The 24,061-nt window shown below is 44.4% G+C and overlaps 1 protein-coding gene across 6 annotated transcripts in view; it reads right to left on the reverse strand.

Annotated features, from left to right (window-relative positions):
* Positions 1-14,269, reverse strand: part of REEP1 (receptor accessory protein 1) — a 75,427-nt gene extending 61,158 nt beyond the window's left edge. For 2 of the 6 annotated variants that reach the window (XM_051798628.1, XM_051798630.1), the window contains exon 1: positions 14,099-14,269. In XM_051798628.1, the coding sequence (XP_051654588.1) occupies positions 14,099-14,130 (32 nt within the window). In that variant the 5' untranslated portion in view covers positions 14,131-14,269. The remainder of the gene's footprint in view (positions 1-14,098) is intronic. The other 4 variants (XM_051798631.1, XM_051798632.1, XM_051798633.1 and 1 more) reach the window with 4 other exon arrangements.
* Between the last annotated feature and the right edge of the window lie 9,792 nt (positions 14,270-24,061).

Raw genomic sequence — 24,061 nt, forward strand, 5'->3', positions numbered from 1 at the left:
TGGGAAACAGTTGAGTTCTCAGATCCCCATTGTACATTTTGGTTCCTCGTGGGCCCAGCTGAGCATTCCCCTGGCTGGACATTCATCATGCACTGCTGACACACAACAGCTGCATCTGTTGTGCCTTTAACTTGCTGGGGTTGGGAAGGATATTGCTGTTTCTGGCTCAGACCATACCAGCACACAGTGTGGGTGGACCAACATACTCCCAGGAGGAGATGCAGTTGCACAGCCTCCAAAATTCATGCCGTTCCCCGAGTAACACTTGCATATTGCCCAGAACCACAGCCCAAGTTAAAACATTTCTGACTTGCAATTCACTTTGCAGGTGCATGTGACAGATATAACTCGTGCAATTTGTACAGAGCATTCTAAAATACCTTTGGTTTCGCTCAACAAAGAAGATATACGTACAAGTGTACATTTCAAGACAGAAATACTGGAATTTAGACACATTTCCTTAGCCACTCTGGGATGTTTCTTAAAATGCAAGGCTTCTGTTCTGAACTTTGGAGTCTCTTTACATCTATTTAATTTTCCTACATAATGATTCATCCCACAACTGAATATATTCTGCTACGAAAAGACAATTCCTTCCCTGTTCCTCCCAAATAATTTTATCTCATTAAGTATCCCCAGGTTTTGTATTTCTTGACCAACATTCATTTCCTTTTTCAACGTCTGCTATTTTCCAAACTTACCATAGCTTCTCCTTGAAGCTTAACAGGTTAAACACTTTCCTGTTACACCAAATACTCTAAATTTCAGTCCCTGTAGTGTCCTAGTAAGTGACGTTTGGGTCTTTAACTAAAGATAAGACAGAGGAAGGGATTTTTTTCCACTTCCACCAATTTTCATAGTACAACTACTATTCACCTGCATTACAGTTTTTAGCAACCAGCTATTACCTTAAGTGCAGGGGGGACTGAAGAGCGAGGACAGGGATATTACTGAAACATCTCACATCACTTCAACTGAGAGCTTCACAATGACATCTGGAGATTATAGGTTTGGGACAGAGACATTCTTAGGGTAAAAATCTCTAGAGAAACCTGAGATGGCATGTATCTACAGGTTCCATTGACCATGCTGGCAACTAAATGGTTTTCACTGCAAATAGCAGCTTGGTCCAAGCCCAGGCAGAGCCAGTGCGAGAGCTGGAGGGAGAAGTCGCAGTTTCCACGCTCTGTTTCTGTGCCAGCCTTTCCCACCTCCACATTACACCCAGACAATCTCACTGGGAGCACAGCTTAGCAAAGCAGGACTGCCAATCCCCACATTTGTTCATTTAATCTCATCAGGTGATTTCTTGGAAGCTATTTGGGGAGCATCTCCGTTCAGAATAAAGTATCAGAAAATGGCTTCTCAGAAAAGAGCACACAAACAACCTCGCAGGTTCAGAGTACAGACCAAAGAATCTGATGCCGACAGATATATGCAATATATGCACATATTATAAAAGCTGAGATTTAAAATCCAGTTTCACGATTTGGTGAAGAGATGAAGGGGGTTGACTCAGTTATTTTTAATGCCTCCAGACAGCAGTATTACTACCCAGATACTCAATCCTCCTCCTGTCAGAAGATGCCATGTTCCCATTTGCATTCAATTTTGATCTCTCCCACACTTCTCACATCTCTCTGAATTTCAGGCTTTGGCTGAGAGCATTACAGAGGGATAAGCCATGCCACTCTCTTCTATTCTGCATTTCCCCAAACACAAATGTGTTCAGATCAAAGCCTGACATAGGCACAGCTCCATTCCTACACCATGAGGAATACCACTTCGTTTCAGGCTTGGATAAAAAGCCAATGCATTGCACAATTCCAAACTATAAAGGCTTTGCCTCTCCCCTTTCTATTGGCTTAGTGACTTCACCTCTTTTCCGTTCTCACCTTCTCTCTCACACATACACCTTACAGCTACTTAAAATATAAAATAAAATATAAACTGAGGCTCAGGAGCCAAATGGAGACCTCATAGAAATAACTCGAGAGGAAAGCAAAGGGGAAGACAGCCAATGCTTCTAGGACCAGTACAGAGATTTCTAAGCAAGCAGCTGCTTGAGAAGGCAGCTTGTACTTTTTGTGGGAACGCCCACACTGCCTGCTAGCTTATGTATGCTTTTCCATCATTTCTTATTCATTAATACTGCTGGTTTAAATGCCACAGTCCAGTGCTTGTTCTCCTTCCCAGGCAAGAAGATTCACACGGAAGGATGACAGTGTTGCAAGTGCCATTCTCAGAAACAAAGCATCACTATTTTGAAATTAAATGGTTAAACTGCATCAAGCACAACACACAGCTGTATAAAATGTGTCTGAAGAACTGAGTCTACACAGACTTCAGCCATTTATGGACTGACTGTCCAGAGTGAGTTTTCTTGGTTTCAAGAATATACCTAAATTATAATACTGTTTGAATAGGGACTTGATTTGTTACAGCCAAGTATCTGCAAACCTCAGCAGAATAATAATTGAAAAAGAATGCTGAGCTATTCCAGTGGTTTTATTGCACATCTGAGGGCAAAAACCTCAGGACACACTATATCAAAGAGGAAAAAAATATCTAATTTATAAGTAAAGCCTTGGGGGTGGGGGGTGGGATGGTGGTTTTACAGAATGGGTTTACATGAGATTAACTATGAATTACCACAAGCTACACAGAAAGCAAAGTGGTTCACTTTCAAGTACTCTGTAAAATCTGGCATAGTATTTATATACTTAAAATGCATGTCCTGCCTCATGGACAGCAGGCAAGATCTTTCACTGGCTGTTCAGTCTCTCAGACAGCTCTGCTCATTCTGCAGAGATCTAGGAATAATCTGTGGAAACATGTACAGGGTCTGCATCATCAATCACATCTGTCACATCCCCTCAGGCCCTGGAAATGGCTGTCAGTGAGCCCTTGGGATACCCAGGTCTGGAAAGGCTGCAAAGCAGCACTGATTTAAGACAGCCAGGACCAGGGATGCAAGCTAAGAGCAGGCCATGGATAGCCAGCACCCTCTATAACAGAGCTTCACATAAGGGCACATGCACAAAGCATGAGACATTACAGTTTCTACCTGTCTGATATGATTAAAAAGTAGCTTTAAAAACACGTGGTAGGGTGCAATAAGGCATTAGGGTTCTTCAGACTGAATTTAAATATGAGATGGTCATGCTCTTCATCCTCAGCTTTCAGTGGGTATTAACACTTGGTAGAGAAAAGCTGGAGAGTGAAGCTCAGCAGAACTTCAGAGCTGAGCTTAGAGGTGTCTTGGTTAGAGGCTTTGGGACGACCCAATCAACTGGCTTTGGCTGCTACAGTGCAGGTAAACCCCTACTCCTATCTAGTGATGAAATTCCAATACTAAAATGAAAGGATTAGGTAACTGTCCTGACAGAATCGTGCTTTTAGGAGCCCTCTATCCTCAATCTGTCAACACTCAAAAGGCAGTTTAACTTGAAGCTCATAAAGGACAGAAGTCCTCCACTGAACAAGCCAACTTCTGTCCTGTAATATTCAATTTTCTAGGATCCAGCTGGCACCCTCTACAAGGCCCTCACCACTCCAAGCTACAAATACAGCCTTGGGATTCTGACCTGGGTGGATTTACACTGCTCACTGACTTCAGCAGAGCTGCACCAGCTGACACAACTTGTAGCCCGGGTATTGCCTTAGGGATGAGAAAACAACCGAGGTTTGCACTGAACCAGCATTTTCCAGCTCTTTATTCAGTCTGCCTGCAAAATATCCAGCCTTGATCCTTCAGGTTTACCACAAGCCAGGACTTGGAATTTTTGTGGCAGTTCTCATTAAAATTGGGCAATGACCACTTAGTCTATTTCTATGGGCAAAACAGAGAAGCTGTGGTTATTCCAGAGATGAACTTACTTTTTTCCCCTCATATACTGTGGGGTTTTTGTTAGAAGGTTACATCAAGAAGCTTTCTATTTAATTCCATCTTTTCTGTTTGGATAATCACACTTCATTTCACAAGGATTCTGTAACTCTGATCATGTGCCTGTAAGGCTTTTTTTGAGCACATAAAATGATACACTTAAATTTGATTGCTAGACTAAAGAAAAAGACTTGGTGCAATTCCTGATAGATCAAAGAATCTCCAAATCTTCTAAGTGAATGTGTGGTTTCTCAATTATCTCTAAGTGTTCAGGTGACCACAGCAGCCTATGTTACAGACTCATGACAGTTATAGCTATATATATCCCTAGGTATGGATATATGTATGAGATAGATGATATCCTGAGAAAGGATCATTAGACCTCAGTTTCCCCCTAAATCATCAGAGTCAGCAGGGGATTGGTTTGACTGATGGCACTCTGACAGCTATGAAAAGAGGTGAGCACAGTGTAACAAGCATGAGAAAATTCCTACAACATTTATGCAGGAAACCATTTACTCTTAGTTCAGTGTCTGGGTTTTTAAGGTATGTTTTAAATAACAGCTTCCCCTCCGCATCTGATCCTATGAGAAAGACCCTTTCTGTATATAGGACAGCAGAGTGTGTTGCCATGGAAATTATTATGATCTACTTAAATTCAACAAATCCAGCCTTATGGGGTATATTCCCTGGAGTATCTCAATTTAATTATTAATGTTCTTTATAAACAGCAACATCCTTCTGCTTTGACTGAAATCCTTACAAGCAGAATGAAAACAATAAACCTGGAAAGCAGCGTCCTTTGTTCAGCTGCAAAACAGGTACAATTAAACCAGAGAAAAAGCAAGCAGCCTCCAAGCTACCCTGTCAATGTGCTTCAACTCAGACCCAGACAGATCACCTGCTAGCGGGAAAGTCTCATTCAGTGCCTGTGTCCATCATGCCCCAGCCTCTCTGCTGTGATCTCCAGCAAAAAACACCAGCTAGGATAGAGAGCTTTTTTGTAGAGGGACATGTTTAGTGGAATCTAAACACTGACCATCAACTTACTTCTGCAGAACCACCTGTCTTGTGCTCCTTTTCCAGTCTAACCTCTCAATCTTCTCCCATGAAATATGTGACTAAACCCAAAGCCTTTCAGCCTCAGGGCAGCTCCAGCATCCATGTCTCTCCTTCACATGTCACCATGAATTCTGCAGGTAGGTTTTAGGAGCCAGATGGTGTTATTCAGGCTGACTTAACACTGGGGATAGTTTCTTGTGGATCACATAATATGGGTGGCTCACAGGTCCAAGTTTAGACATGCACAGAACATGTTCTCCCAAGTCCCCACCAGAAGAGACAGCAGGATGAGCAGAACCCTTCCATGAGCAGGATGAGGCTCAAGAACCTCAAGCTGCTTATCCACAGAAGAGCCTAAGGCAGAGCATGGCACAGAGCAATCCTGTGGGAACTGCCTGAGGCAGAACAGCAACCTCATCACTAGGGCTGTTTGCTGTGACCTGCAGCCTGGGGGAGCTGCTCTCCCCAATGCTCACAGCAAGTGTCAGAGCACTGGTGCTGAAGATATCAAGACAAAGGTGACCATGAAATATTGTGATGACCAGAGAAGCTCATCTTCCTATCATTGCCCTGCTCTTTGCCTTCATCAGGTGTTTCCCATTTATTCTCCCTGGAAGGGTGTCCTTGAAATGCCACCCAAGATTCCTGCTTTCACTCCATCATGAGTGCTCCTCAGGGACTGACAGTCAGGAGAGCTCTGCCACAAACATCCCAGAGCATCCCTGGACTTTTGACCTTTCGCTTGCAAATTTCAGCTCAAAACTCATATTTACCCTGCCCCTCCAATTCTGATCCAGAGAATGTGCCTCATGTCCACATCAGGGTCTATCACATGTAAAACAGAACTGGTAGCTTAGATGGACAGAGATTATCTCTAAGACTACTTTACAGATACCAAATTAAGAAAGAATAAATAACTTGCCCTCTTCCCACAGGGAATTTACAGCACTGCTGAACCCAGTGTTCTCATACAAAATCTGCCCTTTCCTTGTATGAGGTTGGTTATTGGTCATAAGCCTCCCTCCAAAACAAGAGGCCAGAAATGTCTGGCAGTTTTTGGCTTTCCTCTATAAACACTTACTTGGAAGCTGGAAGCAAGAAATAGAATAAATGAGCTCAACTGAGCTGAATGAAAGGAAGCAGCAGTATGAACTCAACAGAAGTGTTTCTTGTGTAGGAGCTGCAACTGTTTGTTGATGCTGATAGCACTGCATTGGCTGGTAGACTCACAGGCAGGCTACACACATTGCTCTGGCATCCCTGGGACCCATCCAAAAAGGCACAAAATTCCAGACATGAGGGGCATTCTTTGTAGTTCCTCACAAATAGGTTCTTCAATACTGGTTTTGTTGTCCTGTAAAATCTGCCATTTTGGAAAACAAAATATTACCATGGGCTCCATAAGAGAAAAAGGGGAAAGAGAGACTGCAGTTTTATTGACCTATTGATTGATTCCTTCTTCGAAACCGGATGTTTATTTATTAACAATTAGTGCATTAGCAGTAAGGGACGCAGCAAGTAGCATTTGAAGGAACAAGCCTTTGCTAAGTGTGACACCAGCTGTCCCCCTGTCACTGCCAAGAGTAAATCTCCAACTTGACACCTAATCCTCTGCCTCCATATAAATGTGCATCCCTTCTGAAACATAATCCCTGCTCTTCATTTCTACTTACTGTACAACCAGCTTCTCTCCTTCTTGGGTGCCATCCTTGCCCTTCTTCTGGCTCTGCACTGCTTTTACCAGCCTGCAGGTCGCTGCTTTACCACGCAGAGCAAATAAAAGTCCTCTGTCCTCCCCTTCTCTTGCAAAATGTGACTACAGGAAACAAAAAGCAGGGTACTCTGCCAAGCAGTTACGCCTGTTCCGAGGCTCATATCCAATGATGAAGTGGTTCTGTGTACAAAGTTTGGGAAAGTACCACCCATGTTTCTAGCTCTGGAATGGCATTCCAGGTCTGGAGTGTCTTCCCAAGTCCTGCCTGTGGAATGAGCAGGCGTGTCCTGTTATCTCAGTCATTCTCTTCAAAAGCACACAAGTCATGGGAAGATAAAACACAGTTTTCATTTTGTCACTTCTTTTAGCTCCTTCTCACCACTCTGCTCACCATCTGTTTTGCCTGTATTTCATCCATTTAGATTTGGAGTTCCTCAGAGCAGGAATCTTGTCTTACTACATGCATGTGAAATGCCAAAAAAAGAGCATGAACTCTCTACCAGTAATGGTGTCACAGAGGTATTATGAAGGAGCACAGGATCAGCCTCATAAATGATTCACCCAGAAGGCAGAGTCGTATGTATTCAGACCTCATTTATTTTTCTATTACTAAGAACTTAGGAGAACCAACTAGAGACTAACAACCGTCTAGGTGCTGTAAAATAAAAAATACTGAGACTTGCTTCCCCAGAGTTTGCAATCTAAGTAGCATACCAGTGATAACAAAAGTATGTGGTACCTTCCCCTGCAAAAAGCAGTACATGATTAACTTCAACAACACAGGTGATTTAAGTGAGATTTTGCCACATCAGTGTTTTGCTTGCAAAGAGCCCGATGACATGGATGCATCCCTCCATTAGCCATTTCACCTCACAAGACCTACCTGAAATCTGAGTGGCCCTGATCAAGTCAAGTGGACAAGTCAACAGAAGGAACTCTTAGACTCAGATCCTTGCTACCTAATGAGGACATAGAAGGAATTTTGTCATACAAAGGTTTTACAGCAACCCAAACTGGCCAGTACTTGTGCAGCACTCAGGTCTTCATCCATCTTTATGATTAGCCTGAAAGTTCCCAAGATACCATCCCTGTCTGCTGAGAACACGGAAGCAGAAAGGCGAATGCAGTGCTCAGTACTCAGAAGCAACTGCTCAAGTAGGAGGCACAATTGTACATCCTCCTTTGTCCCATCTGTACCAAGCATCTCCTCTTGACCCAACAGCTCCCTGTGCAACACACTGCCTCTTCCAATGGAAGCTCCTTGGAGATGCCAGTTTCCCTCTCAATTGCAGTAAGAACATGGAAGAATGTTTCTCAACCTTTCCTAATCACTGGACCACCCAAACCTCTAAAAGGAACTCAAAGCTCTTTTTGCACTGTTGCTTAAGCAGAGATGATGTCACACAGAACTGGTAAAATGTCAAAATATTAATATTTGACAAAACTTCAATTCGGTAGATATAATTACAAAACTTGTAACTAAAAAAATAAAGTAAAAAATTGTGTCTTCTCTTTACATCAGTCAGTACATAATTGCCTGTATAAGGGTTTCTGTTTCAGAGCTGAAACATTTCCATGGACTGTCTGATGTTTTGTGGACTGCCAGTCATCTGTGCACCACAGGTTGAGTACCTTGAATATAAATCTTGCTGCTGGGACCAGGAAACCAATTTTAGGCAGTGTAATGCCTGACTTAGTCGCCTGAATTAAGCAGTCTGGCTGTTGCATCCTACTGTCTGTGACACAGAGGATCTGGAAGGGAAGAGGTGATCATTCAAAATACTTCAGCCTTTGGTTGTTTAACTGCTTCAGGCAGCACGTGTTTAAGTCTGTAGGTTTGCTCTATCCCTCTCACACCCGCCACAAATCCATAAAAAGAATCACAAACATGTTTCTAAATTCCCTTCATCAGACTCCCTTTTATTAATTTATTGACCAAGGAGCCTTGGAGGAAATCTTGTTGCCACAGATTTTCTGTGGAATATTGGACACATCACTTGATCTCCCTGTGCCGCAGTGCACTTACCAGTACAATGGCAGTAAAAACCATTGTGATGATCCAACACTAAATTAATCCTTCTAAGTGCTTTAATACAGTGAATGGAAAGGGTCTTACAAGGGCAAAATACTGTACTAAGGCAGCTGCGAAGATCAAGCCCCTTGGCTATATTCCATGACTTCCAGTTTGGTACAACGTCCTTCCTTACCACACCAGCACCAGCAGGATCTGTGATCTGCACACAAGCAAACCTCCCCTTTGGGGCCAGGAGCATTTCCAGCACATCTGTGCCTGGGCAGGAAAATCTGGGTCACGGCTGCCAGAGCAGGAGGCAGAGCTGTCCCCTGCAGCGTGATCACAGGGTCACATTTCACACCAAGGGCACGGCAAATGTCGCACCTGCGCTGGGCACTGCTCTGTCACTTACTGTCACCAACAGGTTCTGCCCCCTCAGCAGAGCCAGAGGCTGCGGCAGAGATGCACATGGTGGATGGAGCCACAGAGACCACGTGCTCTTCACGTGAAGGACAGCAGCAGTGCAAGGCTGCAGCACGTTTGGGAGGGGTTATATCACCATTTGTATAGTAAAGTTTTGTAGCAAACTCTGCAGGTATGGCAAGTGGTCTGCCCTTCACACTTCCCAGCTCCAGAGCACCTGAGTTTACTGCAAACTTGTCCCACAGCCTTAGCCAAGAGCTCAAGCCACACTTTGGGTCCTTTGCTGTATTTTCAGATAATTTTACATTGCTGCTATGAGGCCTTTACAGAGCAGCAAATACCTCAATCCTTCGCCTCACCTGCCAGCACCAAATAAATAAAGCAGCTTGTAAAGAAAGGACTTTCACATATATGACACATATCAACTGAAACACTAATGCTGACATATCAGTAACCAACAGCTCAGGGCTGTGCTGTGCTTTCATGAGGGCAGCCTTCGCCTACTTGAGTGGATCCTGTCTTTGCCTCTCATTAAGACGACACAAATTATCATTTCCTACCATCAGATAATGACTATGATACGACTTTTCAGGTTCTGTTTCATTCATAAATTTCTTGAGGCTTCCCGTACACATGAAAAGCAGGAGGAGGAAAGATCTGCTAAGTTTCTCTAAAATGGAAATTCCTTACTGATGTAAAGATTAAATCTGTGTCTGACTCAGTAGCACTGTGGATTGACACCAGCTGAGGATGGGGGTGGTCAATCTCACACACCCTTGCTAAAACAGCATCACAGTAACCAAGAAAGAGAAGGCTGACAAATTGTGGCAGGGAAGGGAATTTCACTTATCAATTTAAAGAATTCTTTGGTTTCTCTTTGATTTTGTTCAGACCTACCTACTTCCAGGGACAGCCAGAAGAAAGGATGCCATCCTCTTTCACATCAAACCATAAGAGATCAACCAGGCCATTACTGATATTTTGATTTAAAAGGAAACAAATGCAGGCGAAAAAAACATAATTAAGGCTGTGGAGTTTCACCACTAAGAACATATTTAACCATTTCATAGTAAGTTACTATGCACTTCTAAGCTTCTCACAGCAGGAATTCAAGTGTTTAAGTAACACAGTACCATCTCAACCACTGATGATCTGTCTGATCCAGCCTCATTCCTACTGACATCTCCTTCCTCTGCCACATGTTCCAGAAGGCTTTCAACAAGCAGTGTGATGTGCCTGACCTTCAGAATCTCAGTCAAAACCTATATTTCTGTTTTGCATGATCCCAAGCACAAAAAAACCAAGTTCCATGTTTCTGAGAAAGGACAGGATTTCCAGGCCAATACAACAGGTTGTATTTACATATACCACTTTAAACTCCAAAATGCCTGCAGACAACAGCCAAAAAGTAGAGCAGACCAGTAACCTCCCAGGATTGCCAGTGCTGTGCACTGTAACTGAACTGGACAGCAATAATTAAGACAGATCCCAAACCCTTCTCCTAGAGAGGCCTCCACCACCTCCTTTGAAATGAATAACAATAAAGTGCAGATGGTAGGACATGCCACTCGTCCCTTCTGGTCGGTCTCAGGAAAGATAAATTCAGCACAGTTCATTACACTCCACAGATGAGGAAACCAAGATACAGGTGCTCCAGGATGTCCTTTGAGATGTACTCAGAGATGATGAATAAAAAAGGGGCTGTAATTAATCCACAAGTAATAATGTTATTGTATTCCAGTTATTGTGAGAGACACAGGAAAAAGTAACTCCAAGATGCAACAATTGCAATTACAGTGATCGCAGACCCCCCTTGGTGGAAAAGTCACCTATGAGCCACTACCACGAGGAAAAAAAATTCCAATTTTGTTCTCACTGAGGTCAGTGAAAAAAAAAACCTACCTGGAACCACAAGACAATGAGAACTGAGCTCTTAAAGGAAAAAGATATCCAGGGGCAGGATTATCTTTTTGTTTTGCATTTGTACAGTACCTATTGCAGATCCTAAACATAATAAAGTCTTCAGCTTTAACACACAGCTATGGCAGTATAAGATGCTGCTCTGAAGTTATGGTTTCTCTTCTGGGGGTTCCCAACACACAGCTCTGCAGGCAGAACAGAACCAGCCAGCACTCTGGATACAAAGCCCAGACACTAAAGGTGAAATGAGGTTTGCAGTAAACTGCCTGACTTCCCACTGAAATGGGTGAGAAGTGCTCACAGGCTCTTCTCATTCAGCAATATTTTAGAAATAGAAATTGCTAGGACAGAGTCAGTAAAAACAAATTAGAGACAACAGAAGCAGCAAAGCACCCAAGACCCAAAGCAAAGGTTTGCCTTTTCTTTTAAAGCCCTTTTTGTTAGCTGAGTCATATCAGACATAACCCCTGTGGAGATCAGCAGAAGTCATAAGAGCACAAAGCAATATTCACAGTGTGACTAAACCACACCACAGCACTTTCCTCATAATCCTTATCAGCTAACAAGATTTAATGAAAAAAACAACTAAATAGACAAAAGCAGGGGGGAAAAAGCACAAGCAGGTGGCCATTCTACTGAAAGCACAGCTATCTGTACTGATGGATCAACTAGTGATTCATAATGAGATGGGGAAAACCAGATTACATAGATTAAATCTTTGCCATGATCCTAATCTGCAGACCACTGTACACTAAGGAGTCAGTGATCCACCTAAACTAACCTGGATGGGTGGAGGTCTGTGCTGTGCTGCAGGTGTATCCTGGCCTGTATGTCTGGCCAGTGTTGGGATGTACATACCCCTTGGATGAAGGATCAACTCACTCATCACCTGAAATTAAACCACCTGCCTGTCCTTGTTTGCCTTCATCTAAAAGTGTCTCCTGTGAACATCCTTTTCATTTGGCAGTAGAAGTGATGAATAGAAATACCTTTAGAAATAAAAAGAAAATGCTCTGAGAGCTGAAAAGACAAAAGTGTAAGGTAACCTTTCCACAGACAGATCTGCATGGTGTGCTGCATCAGACTGGAGGGCTTTTCCATGTCAGGCAGCCTGGGGTTTCCAGCATCTGATGGAACGTAAGACTACTTATACTCTCCTCTTTTTCTTTGCAATGTTAGCTCTAGCAAATGGTATTTTAAGCAATACTCTGTGAAGTCCAAGTTTCTTGCTGGGATCATAACAGATGACCATTTCCTGATGCAAAATACTTGGATGTATGGAGGCATACTAAGCAGTGCAATAAAAGTGGTGACCAAGCTTAGCTTGCCCTAGGTTTCCTTGCAAAATTCTTTTTTAATTATTATTCTGGTTACTAAATTATTAATATTTACACTGCATATTCAAATTCTTATTTGCTATTGAAATCGTAGCATAACAAATAATTGGTACTGCCCTCTACACAGCTGATTCCATGCTGTGACGTTATTCAGACAGCAGGACTGTGTGTTCAGGTAATTACCTGACTGGTCAACTGCTCCCTGTCCTGCCCCTATCAGATTTTCACTCAGTTCATGTGTCTTAGATGAAATGACCCATGTATTGTGCATGTGCTGAGGCAAGTTAACTATCATCTCTGTGTAGACATTCTTTGTTCTTGAGCATTAGCTGGGTAACACAATGACAGGGTTTTTTCAAAGTGAGAATTAGTCTAGTAGAGAAGAAAGAAAAGCTGCCTTGGACAATACATGCTATCTCTCATATTGCTGACAGAGATATCTGCACAAGTTATACTGTTCAAATTAAATCTTAAATATTTAACACGCTTTTCCAGAAGGAAGTGCAAGCCCAATAATGCCCAGCAACAGCTGCAGCTGAATCCAGATGACAGACCTCCAGCAGCTAAATTCAACTCTAGAGCCCCCAAAATCTCCATATCTGACAGCCACCCAATGTCTTAATGAGCTAGCTAAGATCAAGGTGAGTTTTCCTTTTGATGTTTCATCTCATATGGCAAAACAGACCTTGAAAATGCTTTCTCAATGCTGGAACTATGCTGATGGTGCAACATCATGGCACGTTTCTTTCAGACAAAGAAAGTGACAGGCCCTCCCGGACCCTCTGCAATAACTTAAGGGCACAACAGATGACCTCCTGAGTCTGCAGATATAAGTATGAAACACGTAAAACTGGCAAATGTTTCATCTGATTCAGCGTACTAACCTCGCCCTGCCACATTTCCAGAAGGGAGATCAGCCATTCTGCTGCCCCACCTTAAGCCTGTAATCCCCCTTCCCCGAGAATTTTCCTAGTGGCATCAAAAATGTCCTTTTCTCAATAAACTTCTTCTCAGGTTGGCCAGATGAACATATACCTCGAGCTTGGTCCCTCTTCCCCTGTTGCCTGGGAAGAATTTTCAGGGAATCGCTACCATGTATTTCCACTTAGAGCACTTCCATCCATGGAAAAGCTGTAGGACGAGTGCAAAGACCCACACGCTTCTTCTCTCAGGCTGACAGGTTAAAGGGAAATCGACACCGTCTTTTGAGAGGGTGGGCGGCAGGTTGCAAAGAGGAAAGGAATATTTGATATATCTTTTGCAAAACAGAGGGAAGAAAGCGGTGGCGGCGGCCGGGAGACCCCGCGGCCGCCTCTCCCACGCCCCCTCGCGAGCCCCCAGCCGCGCCGAGCCCGCTAACAAAGCGCCGATGCCCAAATCCACGTCCGTTTTCCCACCCGCGGATGCTCCGTTCCCCCTCCCGACCCCGAGCCCGTCCAGTGCCGAGCTCCAGGCGATGCCACCCGCCCTCCTTCTCTGCTGTCACCTTGCGCTGGTACAGCGCGGCCGCGCTTTGCCCTCCACCCATCCAGTGGTTTTCCCACGCTGGAAAATCCCGCCTGACCCACCTGCCTCCCCCGCCGGGCAGCCGAGCGCCCTGGCCCCGACAACAACCTGCTAAATTTAGCTCAGTGTCCCCGGCAGGGGCGAGCGGGGCGGGCGGCGCGGACACCGCGCACACACACGCGCGGACACGCGGGGCACAAGCCGCAGGTGCCGAGCTTGTGCAGGCGGCTACTCACACCACTAGCCTGGAGATGATCCATGAGACCATGGCGCTGCCGGGTGCCGCGGGGCTGGCTCTCCCGGCTGGGAGGGCTCGCCCGGTGTGCTCGCCCGCCGCCGGCCGCCGCCCGAGTGCGCGGGGCGGGCGGCTCGGCCATCCGGCCCCGCAGCCTCAGCGCAGCCTCACTGGCGGCGCCGCCCGCAGCCAACGCGCAGCCGGGCCCGGCCGCCCACACTGGGCAGGGCCCGCGGCCGCCCCCCGCGGGAGGAGGAGGAGAAGGAGGAGACCCCTAACTCCCCGATGCCGACCCCCGGGAGGGCGAGAGCTGTGGGGTGCGGAGGGAGTCCCTGCCCCACCCATGGCATCGTGCGGGTTACGCGTGAGCTTCAGCACCACCGCAGCCGAGCAGGGCACGGGGGAAACCCTACGGACTGTTCACATCAAAGTAAGGGCAAAGCTAAGGCGCGGGCTCTTCGATATAAGGAAAGAGACGGATTTCTCCATTTCCTCACACACACCAAAGTTTCCAGGCACAACTGACAAGGGATTAGCCACACAATCCAGGTGAATTCCCATCACTGCCAGCAATCTCTCCTCCACATCACTTTTCATTAGGGGGTCTCACGGCTGTCAAGACCGATCTCCATGAGGAACATCTGCCCACACGCAAAACAACAGATGTTGGCTTGACCTACAGGTTGTTTTTTCCCAAGTTTCCCCTGGGTCCTTCTTTTCCTTCACTACACTGGCACATGCCAAATGTGGTTAGATTGACAGAAATCACCTTTCCCTGCTTTGGTTCTTCCTTTCTATTGGAAGCACAAGCGCCCATGGCAATTCATGATGTGGTTTAGTCTTGTGGCAATCCTGAGAAATCTCAAGGTTGCCACCAGTCTACGCCCAAGCTTCACTTGGAGGCTGGTCCATGGAGCAGCTGGCCTGGTTTTTGGTAATAGGACCAGGGCTCCAGCCACCCTGGTTGCACTGCAGGATCCCTGCCTCCATGCCTCACACATTGTTCTTTTGGAGTACTTGGCATCTGCAGCAAATTTTCCCTGTTATTCTGAGACAGCGTAGTTGAAAGAGGCTGCAAATCCCTAACGTATCATGAGTAACCTGTGAGGAACCCTTGTAGGGGGAGACTGAACATTTCAAACAGAGGTAGCAGAGCTAGGAGCTGATCACAGACCTTCCTGGTCCCAGATGGCCACAGATACCCTCACAGTCCTGTTTCCCCACGATATCCAGCCCCTATCAGAGAATCACAGAATGGCTTGGGTTGGAAGGGACCATGTAGATCATCGAGTTCCAACCCCCTTCCATGGCAGGAACACCTTCCACTAGACCAGGCTGCTCAGAACCCCATCCAGCCTGACCTTATCTAACACCTTTCTTCTGTTCAGCTCGAAGTCCTCCATAACAGGATCACCTTTCCTTATGCAGGCTCTCTGGATCTGGTCCCCAGAAAACCAACACGTCTGGGGACAGGCAGAACTAACAACTCACAGTCTTCAGCTAATGCTGCAGGTGTGGACGCACACGTAGTTAAAGTTCAGCACCTCTAAAAATTAGTTTCTCGGGCAGTATCTACACGGCCGCATTGCTCCCCTCGCCGCAGTGGGTCTGTTCTTCCACCAGGGGGAACTTCCACCCCGCGCTGTGACCCGTAACGCGCCACCTCCGCACCCACATCCCGGGTACAGCAGCGCTTCTGCTCCAAACACCGGGATTTTGGGTTACAGATAGGCTGGGAACCACAGCTGCAGGTATGGGGCCAGCACCAGACACTCCTGCCTCAGGGACTGTAAGGGCCGGCAGCAGCAGCATCGCTCCAGCCAGCATTCTGACTGCGGTACAGGCACACAAGGCAGGGCTGGGTGGTCTCCTGCAGTAAGCACGTGTAAATTAACTGTCTTTGTCTCTGCAAGATCTGCCTTCTCTCCAAAAGAAGCCATTAGGTCATGCAGCCAAAACTCTAAGGCAGTGAATCATACTGTGACTGTCTTGCTTTGTGTATCATAGCCAAATAAGTACTTGGAAGTCTGTTATCCAAGACTTTTCTTGTATCAGGACTATTTTGTGTGAGCTTTTAGACTGCACGTTGGCAGACACTCCATAACACTATTGCAGTTGACGGTGAGATATTATCAGCTACAAGGCACAGATCCCCCTGCACCAATATTTGTGAAACCACCACAGTACACAGAACTTGCCACTTAGTACTTGCTGCATGTTTCAAGCATAGAAAAATGGACCAACAGGAGAAGATACTGGATCATGGAGATACTACACGGTGGCTAAAAAGGCCAATAGTCACCAGTGGAAGGGTGACAATGCCCCCTATCTACTCCTCATGAGCTGTGTCTTAGGACAATTCACAGCTCTGTGACTGTAAGCTCGGCATGTGACACCCCAAGCATCCTGGAAGGAGGCTCTGATTAAAGAAAGAAAAGGGAACTTTGCTGTTAAACCACCCTATCCAGTCTATAAAAAACAACAGAGAGACACAAGAAGAGTTAAAGCTGTAGGAAGAGCTATGAATTAATTTACACAGCCAGCTCAGCAGAGATGCCACCCAATGTCAGCAGAACATTTTGAAACAGCTTTAGCAGTGGAAGAAGGTCTGGCAGTGAAAAATCCTACACAGATTGCACCATTAGATGGTTTGATCTCTGTTCCCCAAATTAAAAAATAAATCAGCTTTGTTAATGATGGCAGAGCCACCACCCTCGCCCTAAATACCACTTAACCTTCTCCTAGCAACTACTTTTCCTGAGCAGTTCACAGCCATGGAGATGTCAGACCCCCCAACAGCTCTCCCATAATCAGACTCGTTCCTCTCTGGCCCCAGGGAGGGGGGATCTCTGCCTCACAGCTGAACAACTGCCAAGCCAAGACTTCTCAGAACAAGAAGAGTCACTGGCATATATGCACAGTTACCAGATCTAAAAAAGGCCAGGAAGTGGCAAGTGCAAACACCTCTTAAGTCCTCCAGTGGACCGAACCTACACTGGAGGCATTTCAGAACAGCTGTAGGACTGACAACCTAGCCAGGAAATGCCCCCAGGGATAGACAAAAATATCAGACAGAAAACTTGTGGTGATGTTTGGGTGCTGAAGTTCATGTGGCAAAACCAAAACAACAAAATGAATATAAAAATAAATAAAATACACGTGATAGCCAGGGTGCACACATATATTGTGTAGTATTGCTACAGCACCTAAAAAGTATCAGAAGAAAAATAGTTTGATCAGGAAATAAATATTCTGCATTCCATCAAGGAATACACACACATACATAAATATATAAACATATATAGATACATATACTCAACCTCCTGAAAGGTAAATATTTGGTGTTCCACCCACTGGAACAGAATAGGTGATTCCTTGCATTTATCTTCTGACTTCTACTTGGGAAGCAAAACAAAAGAAACAAATAAATGAAAACCTAAAGAGGTAACATGGACATTAGAGCAAATATCCAAGAAGAATGCAGCTCCTGCACACAGTAATGCCCATCTCTAAAACTACTTTACTAACAAATACAGAGCAGATAGGAAAAGGTTAATCCTACTCTATGGGCAGTATTGTTAAAGCACAAGGAGACAGTCAGCATTTCCTGGCTGCCATTTCCATCTTTATTATTGAATTACTTGCTTCAGAGCTATGGCCATTAGCAAAGAAAGATTAAGAAATGCCTATTTTGTCTCAAAAGTGGTGTGGTCTGGCATTTGGTCTGGAACAGTGATTTCTGAGAAATACTCTTGATTCTCAATGACTCACTACAAGAGCCTGGAGGAAACACGGAGACCAGCGGGTTTGAATGTATCATTTGGCTTTAGGTAACCAAAATGGGTCAGCTTAGCCTCAAATATCCCAATGCAAGACTCTGCAGCACAGAGCTTAGTCACTGGTACTCAGTATCTCAAATATTAAGCTCTGAATACCTGACGTTGTGCATCAAAAGTGTCTTCTGAGTCACCTGTTTTTTGCTTCCCATATCCTCTTATGTAACTTACATGAGACAAGATGCCTCTGTCTTGGAATAAATCCATGTGTCTTAGATTAATTCATTAGTGGCTCTGAGGCATCTGCAGACCCTCCAGTTCCATGGGAAATCATCCCAGTTCAGCATGTTTTCCTTTCTACTATTTCAGAATCATAGAATATACTGAGCTGGAAGGGACCCACAAGGAGTGAAAAAAATTCATGGATTACATAAATTGGTGAAAAAAAGGATGGTATCTTAGACTGGGACTTATTTTTTCAGCCTTAAAAGTCAATAAAGACACTAATAAATTACCACTATTGTTACAGTACTTCTGTTACTCAGATTAGTTTCCTTGTTAGGTGCTACCATCTTTTCACCTCATGTCTCCAATTTATGGCCTGTCACAATTTATGTCCTAAATGCACTCTGCTATGGACAGTGTACAACTGAAATGTAAAAAGAAACAGTTCAATGAAAAAAAAATAAATTAAAAAAAGAATTACAATAGTGACTTTGAATAATAAGGCATCCTGTCAAAACTGGAAACCAGCAGCAAGACCAATCCTATTTTAGCTTTAAAACAGGACACTGCATGGCCATGGCAAGTTTCTGTGGATGATGTACACTGAGTCAAGACCAAGACTCTTTAAATTTGCCCCTCTGGGCCCGAATCATCAGCTACCACCAGGGAGGACATACTGAGATGCAGAGAGCTTTGGTCTGATCCAGTGGGTCAGTTCTTATCTTCTTGCACTGGAAGGACGGGCTGTTTTGAATTTTATTACTGTGTAGTGTTTAATGATGACAGCAATAGTAAATGTACAGAAGGATGACTCGACCATGTTCTTGTCCTTAAAGCAGACACAGAGAGAAAGGAGGAAGGCAATTAAGTGCCAATGTGAACGTGACATTTGCTAAAGAGGGATGTTGAGAGAAAAATGGTCAATGCACGGCCTTGAGGTTTCACTGAGGCGCCATGGAAATGGGAATGCTGACGATAACAAGAAGCTGTAAATAATGAAAGGGGCCCCTCTGATGAGCAGAAGGGAAGCTGCCTTTGAGGAAACAGAGAAGTAATGTGCAGGAGGCTATCGATAGCCCTAATCTTGTCAGGAGAAAGGCAGGGGACTGGCTGCAAACTGGCTGCAGACTGGTCTTAGCAGTGTCTAGAGACAGGCTGACTTCACAGAGTGGTGTAATGAAAGAACTGAAGGCAATAAGAGAGGAAAGCACAGTGGGCTTCTTCGCCATCCCTTGCTGAATCACCTTTAACCAACTAATCATGAGCACTGCTTTAGTTAGCAGTATCCTGTACATAGATGAAATCACTGAGCAATTACTAGGCTAACATGGCTGTGTAAAAACATATTTTAATAACTGTATAAATACTACTTCATGGTAAGTTTTAATAAAATGCTGGTATTGACTTTCAGGATCAATTTAAATCCCAGCACAAAGTGGGATGTGGTTTCAATTTTGCACAAAGCCCCCAGGGAGGCAGAAGGAAACGAGCTGCACTGGCACACCTGGCAAAGATGCCTTCCCACAGGAGCTGCTCAGAGGTACTTGCAGGTGAGCAGCAACCCCACTGTGACTGCACTAATTTCTCCAGGGGTTTTCCCATGCCTCTACCAGGACTTTCCTTCTCCTCCCATCTGCCACAATGTACCTGTGTCTCCCATGTGTGTCCTCTCAAGGTGTGTAAACCACCCACTGCTTTACAACTGCTTTACAACTGCCTTCTCCTCAGTTAGACATACAAAGAGAAATGCTGAGTGTCAAAGCATATTAAAGACACCGACTCTCACATGATGCATAGTCATGAACATGAAATTCCACCACACTAAGCTACTTCCAGTTCTATTTAATTCTGGAAAAAATTAATGGATGTCAGGGAAAAAGATGCCTCTTTATATGGACAAGTTATATAACTAAATTTTTCTCTGCAGGCAGGGTGTATGAAAAAACTTGCAGCATCATCCTGCTTCTCTCCCTCTCATTATGGTGCAGTAGGGACAAAAATTAATTGTCTTCCCAGGGATAAAAAAGGCTACATTCCAAAACTGAAACAGAAAAAGAAGCAAACCAACCACTTAGGGGCTTCAGGGGAAGAAAAAAAAAAGACAAAGGAAAAATACAACCATTGTGATAAGAGTTTTCAATTTACCTTCTACAGGCTATTTATAGAGGCCCCCATCCCTGTGTTACTCCCTTTTGAAGCCTTACAATATCTCACTTTAATGCCACTACTAATGAGATCAGATAACAGTTTCTTGGCTGGTACCTGCTTACAGCTCACAAAGGCCAGTGAGTGGCGTGGCAACTGCATAGAGAGCACTCCCAACACTTGATGTGGGAAGTGAAGATATTCTAACATGTTTCTGAACCATTTGTGTCTGACTGAGGATAGCAGCAGTAGTTTCTCCCCACAAATAGTGATCCAGCCCATCTGCTTAGCACAAGATTTGAAAAGGCTGCAGCTGAAAATGGAAATTTGAACTCCAATACCACAAGGTACTCTGATGAAGAGAAAAAAAGACAACAGCCAACTGCTTGGGAAAAAACCCAATATTGCGCTCAACCCTATTTTCTATATTAGTCTCCATCCAGAAAACTGCAAATTCCAACCTCTTGAGGTGCTAAAAGAAGCACTTGCATTTGCAAGCACATGTGCTCCCTACACACCCCAGTAAGAGACTCTCAATTGCACTCTAGGAAGGTAATGGATGAATGGTATGAATGTCTTCTGTGCTCTCTTCTCCCTCAGACCCCAGCTCGGCCATCCTCTGTTGAAAATACTTCCAACATCTGGTACAGCCCAGAGACTCTCCAAATGCCACCAAAATGAAATGGACAAAATACAGCCACAGAATAGCACTGCCAACAGCAGGACTGGGAAGGTGTATCTGTATCCCATGGGAAGTGTGCCAGCACATCATATGGTCTTCCCAGAACTACCCTGAAACCAGTCAGGGTGCTGATAAAGGTGTTGCTGTAGCAACACAGAGCTTAGTCTGAGACAGCTACACAGGAATGTCCTCAGGAGCCAGGGTGTGATTTTCAACTCCTGCCAAGCTCCACGATGCTGAAGCTACACCTGACTGTACAATAACTAATGGAGGTTGGAAGTAGCCCATGGAGGTCATTGGGTCCAACCTCCAGCTCAAAGCAGGGCCGTTACAGTGGGGAGGACCCCATCTCCAGCTAATATTTTACAAAGTAGTCTACACATGACTTTGTGAGCTGTGGCACTTAAAGTGCAGTGGGAAATGGGATAGTTTTAACCTTACAACAACTCTGCAGAGCTGCTGTGGTGGGCAGAGACCTGAAGCTGTCTTTGCACTGAGGTTGTCTCCCCTGGTGCCAGCAGCAGAGCAGCTATCAGAGCACTGTGCAACAGGTTGTGTTACAAACCTCTGAGGTCAAGACATTGTTCTTGTGGATGGAAAATTGGTTCTGCAGAAGTCAAGTGCATTCCTTCTATTCACTAAAGACAAGAGGATTTCCAGCCCTGGTTTTGGGCTACAGTAAACACACATGGTGGGCAGCTGCAGCCACTGCTTAAGAGTTAATCCCTGTAATATCCTTTGTTAATCTAACTACAATGATCAAGTGGCATGGAACATATTCAACATAAACACAGGGTGCATGTCAGATTAACAGGATTACCTGCTGTTGAGGGTAATACTACCCTATATTTATTCAGCACTTCTCTGAAGAACAGGAGGTACTTTTTAAAGGTGGGTAAATATTTGTTAATCCCAGAGGGGAAAATGTAAGTGGAAAGAGGTTAAGTAGTAACACCAGTTGCACACAGTGAACCAGTAGCACTATTCCCAGGCACATGCTTTTACACAGCATTTCTTGAGCCATCAGTTGGTATGACCTGCTCATAAAGTCCTAACAATGACAGCACATCCTGTTCTCTCATGCAACATTTCTATTGCCAGTTAAACCTCTGTTTTCACTACTTGCTTTTTACTAACTTTGTAAGAGTCTACACATTTTTGGGGAGCAAGCACATAGTTTACAGTGGTAAACCTAGAAAAGGGCTCATTCTCTCCTTTGCACTGTAGCATGTCTAACACACTGCTTTGGAACAGCCAAATGTAAACATTCTGAACCATTGAGAACTTCTCTGAGGTCTTTTCTATCCTGTGCTCATAAGTGATTATTTTGCATTCTTCGTGTACAAACAACAGATGTGTTTAAAGGAATCTGATAAAATAATGAACCTGAAGAATAAAGCTGTCATTTTCCTCCCTCTTTAAAAGATCCTTTATGCCCACAACCAAGTCCTGTGATTCCTGACTACAGACATTATTACTTTAATGAGCAGAAGGTCACAGGTACCACAGGACACCTGTGAGCCCTGAGCATACACTATACTCCTTGTTACCTCATTACTGCCTCATACCAGCATTCACTTGCAGTAGCTTTCAGTAAAGAAAAAAACCCAAAACTTCAATGCCTACCTAATTTGGGTAACAACATGCAAACCAGAAAAGCACAGATACCATCCCACTTTATGTTTGTATCTAGTTCAGCATTTACTCTTACAGAAAGTGTGGAACAAAAGGCAATAATCAGAGACCTCTTCAGCAAATGAGGAAGATCAGACATCTCTGAAGGATAATTTGTCCCACTTATTCTAGACATTTATTTTAGTATGAATCTCCTTCTGGAGATGCCTTTCTTTGCTCCCTGAAGAGTAGGCCTAGACAACGAGATGCCTGCTGGTGGATGAAGCTCATTAAATGCATATTTTCTGTACTGCCAGTTTGTGACCTACATGTTATACAAAGTGAGGCACATGCTACCTCTGCTGCAACCAGAGGCACGATGCTAATCATCTCATGGGGTGAGTCAGGGAACCAAACACCTGACATGCAACCCATGCCTGCTAAAATTCAATGAGCTCCAATGAGCTGCTGACTTTTTTTCTCTAACACTGCATTTACAAAATCCCTTTCAGCCTTGCCAATTATTTCAATTACCTAAAATATTCTCCAGCTTGCTTTTAAAACAAATCCATCTCCAGCCATCCCGAGGTAGTCGTACAGGTTTTAAGCTACTCTTCATGGTTTATAAGTCCAAGTTTGTTGGACAACAGAGACAGCCTGGAGTAACTTGGCTGTGTCTCTTACATTCTCATTAGAAAACTGCAGCTGTAAATTTTATTCTGTTATAATGTGGAAATAAGAGTAAGGAGCTGCACTGGAAACCTATGCTGCAGCAAAAGTTCCTCTGCAAAGGAAACTGGAAGATGTAATTTCCATTTTTTGGACAACTGCAGTTAGATAATTATGCTGTTTAGGGTAGTAGATATTGGGAAGCAGGAGAAGTTCAAATTTGCCTTCTTATGCTTTTAAGAAGAGATGAGAGACAGTACAAATTGCAATTTTTCTCCTACAGGAAGTCAAGGCTGACATATGATCTCTTCAAAAAATCAGTGGATGAAATTCCTAGTTTCACTGGAGTCAGGAATCTGCTTCAGAACCACTGTTTTTATTTTTGGCAAACCTCTACTGGGGTTTGGAGAGCAGCCATTAGTCTGTGACAGCTGCAAAGAGAAATGGGCAAGGAAAGGGCACTCCTAAGTTTCACTGACATGTACTTGACTTGGGGAACTTTACAGAGAGCAGAAAATTACTGAGTGGTTTGCAAGGACAAATACAGTGAGTGATACAATTACCAGTACAGCTGTAGTGCAGGCTTCAGCCTGCAGTCCAGCTGCCATCCCAGTGGCCTCACAATTGCCCAGTTCAAAAGCAATGCTGTTACATTTCTCTAAGCTGAAGAGAAATTACAGTGCCCATTCCAAATTTCTGGACTGAGAGTACAAGAAAGGTGGGAGCCAGTTTGATGGCACAGGTGTGTCAGCTGCTCTGATTCTGCTTTGAATGTATTTTACTCAAAATCTCAACTCTCACATATTGTTTCTTGCATTGCCCCTTTATCTGAAACTGATGACTCAATCCCAAT

This window comes from Manacus candei, unplaced genomic scaffold (genome assembly GCF_025592945.1).
Source record: "Manacus candei isolate 608988 ecotype Guabito, Panama unplaced genomic scaffold, ASM2559294v1 h1tg000048l, whole genome shotgun sequence".
In the NCBI taxonomy this organism is placed as follows: Eukaryota; Metazoa; Chordata; class Aves; order Passeriformes; family Pipridae; genus Manacus; species Manacus candei.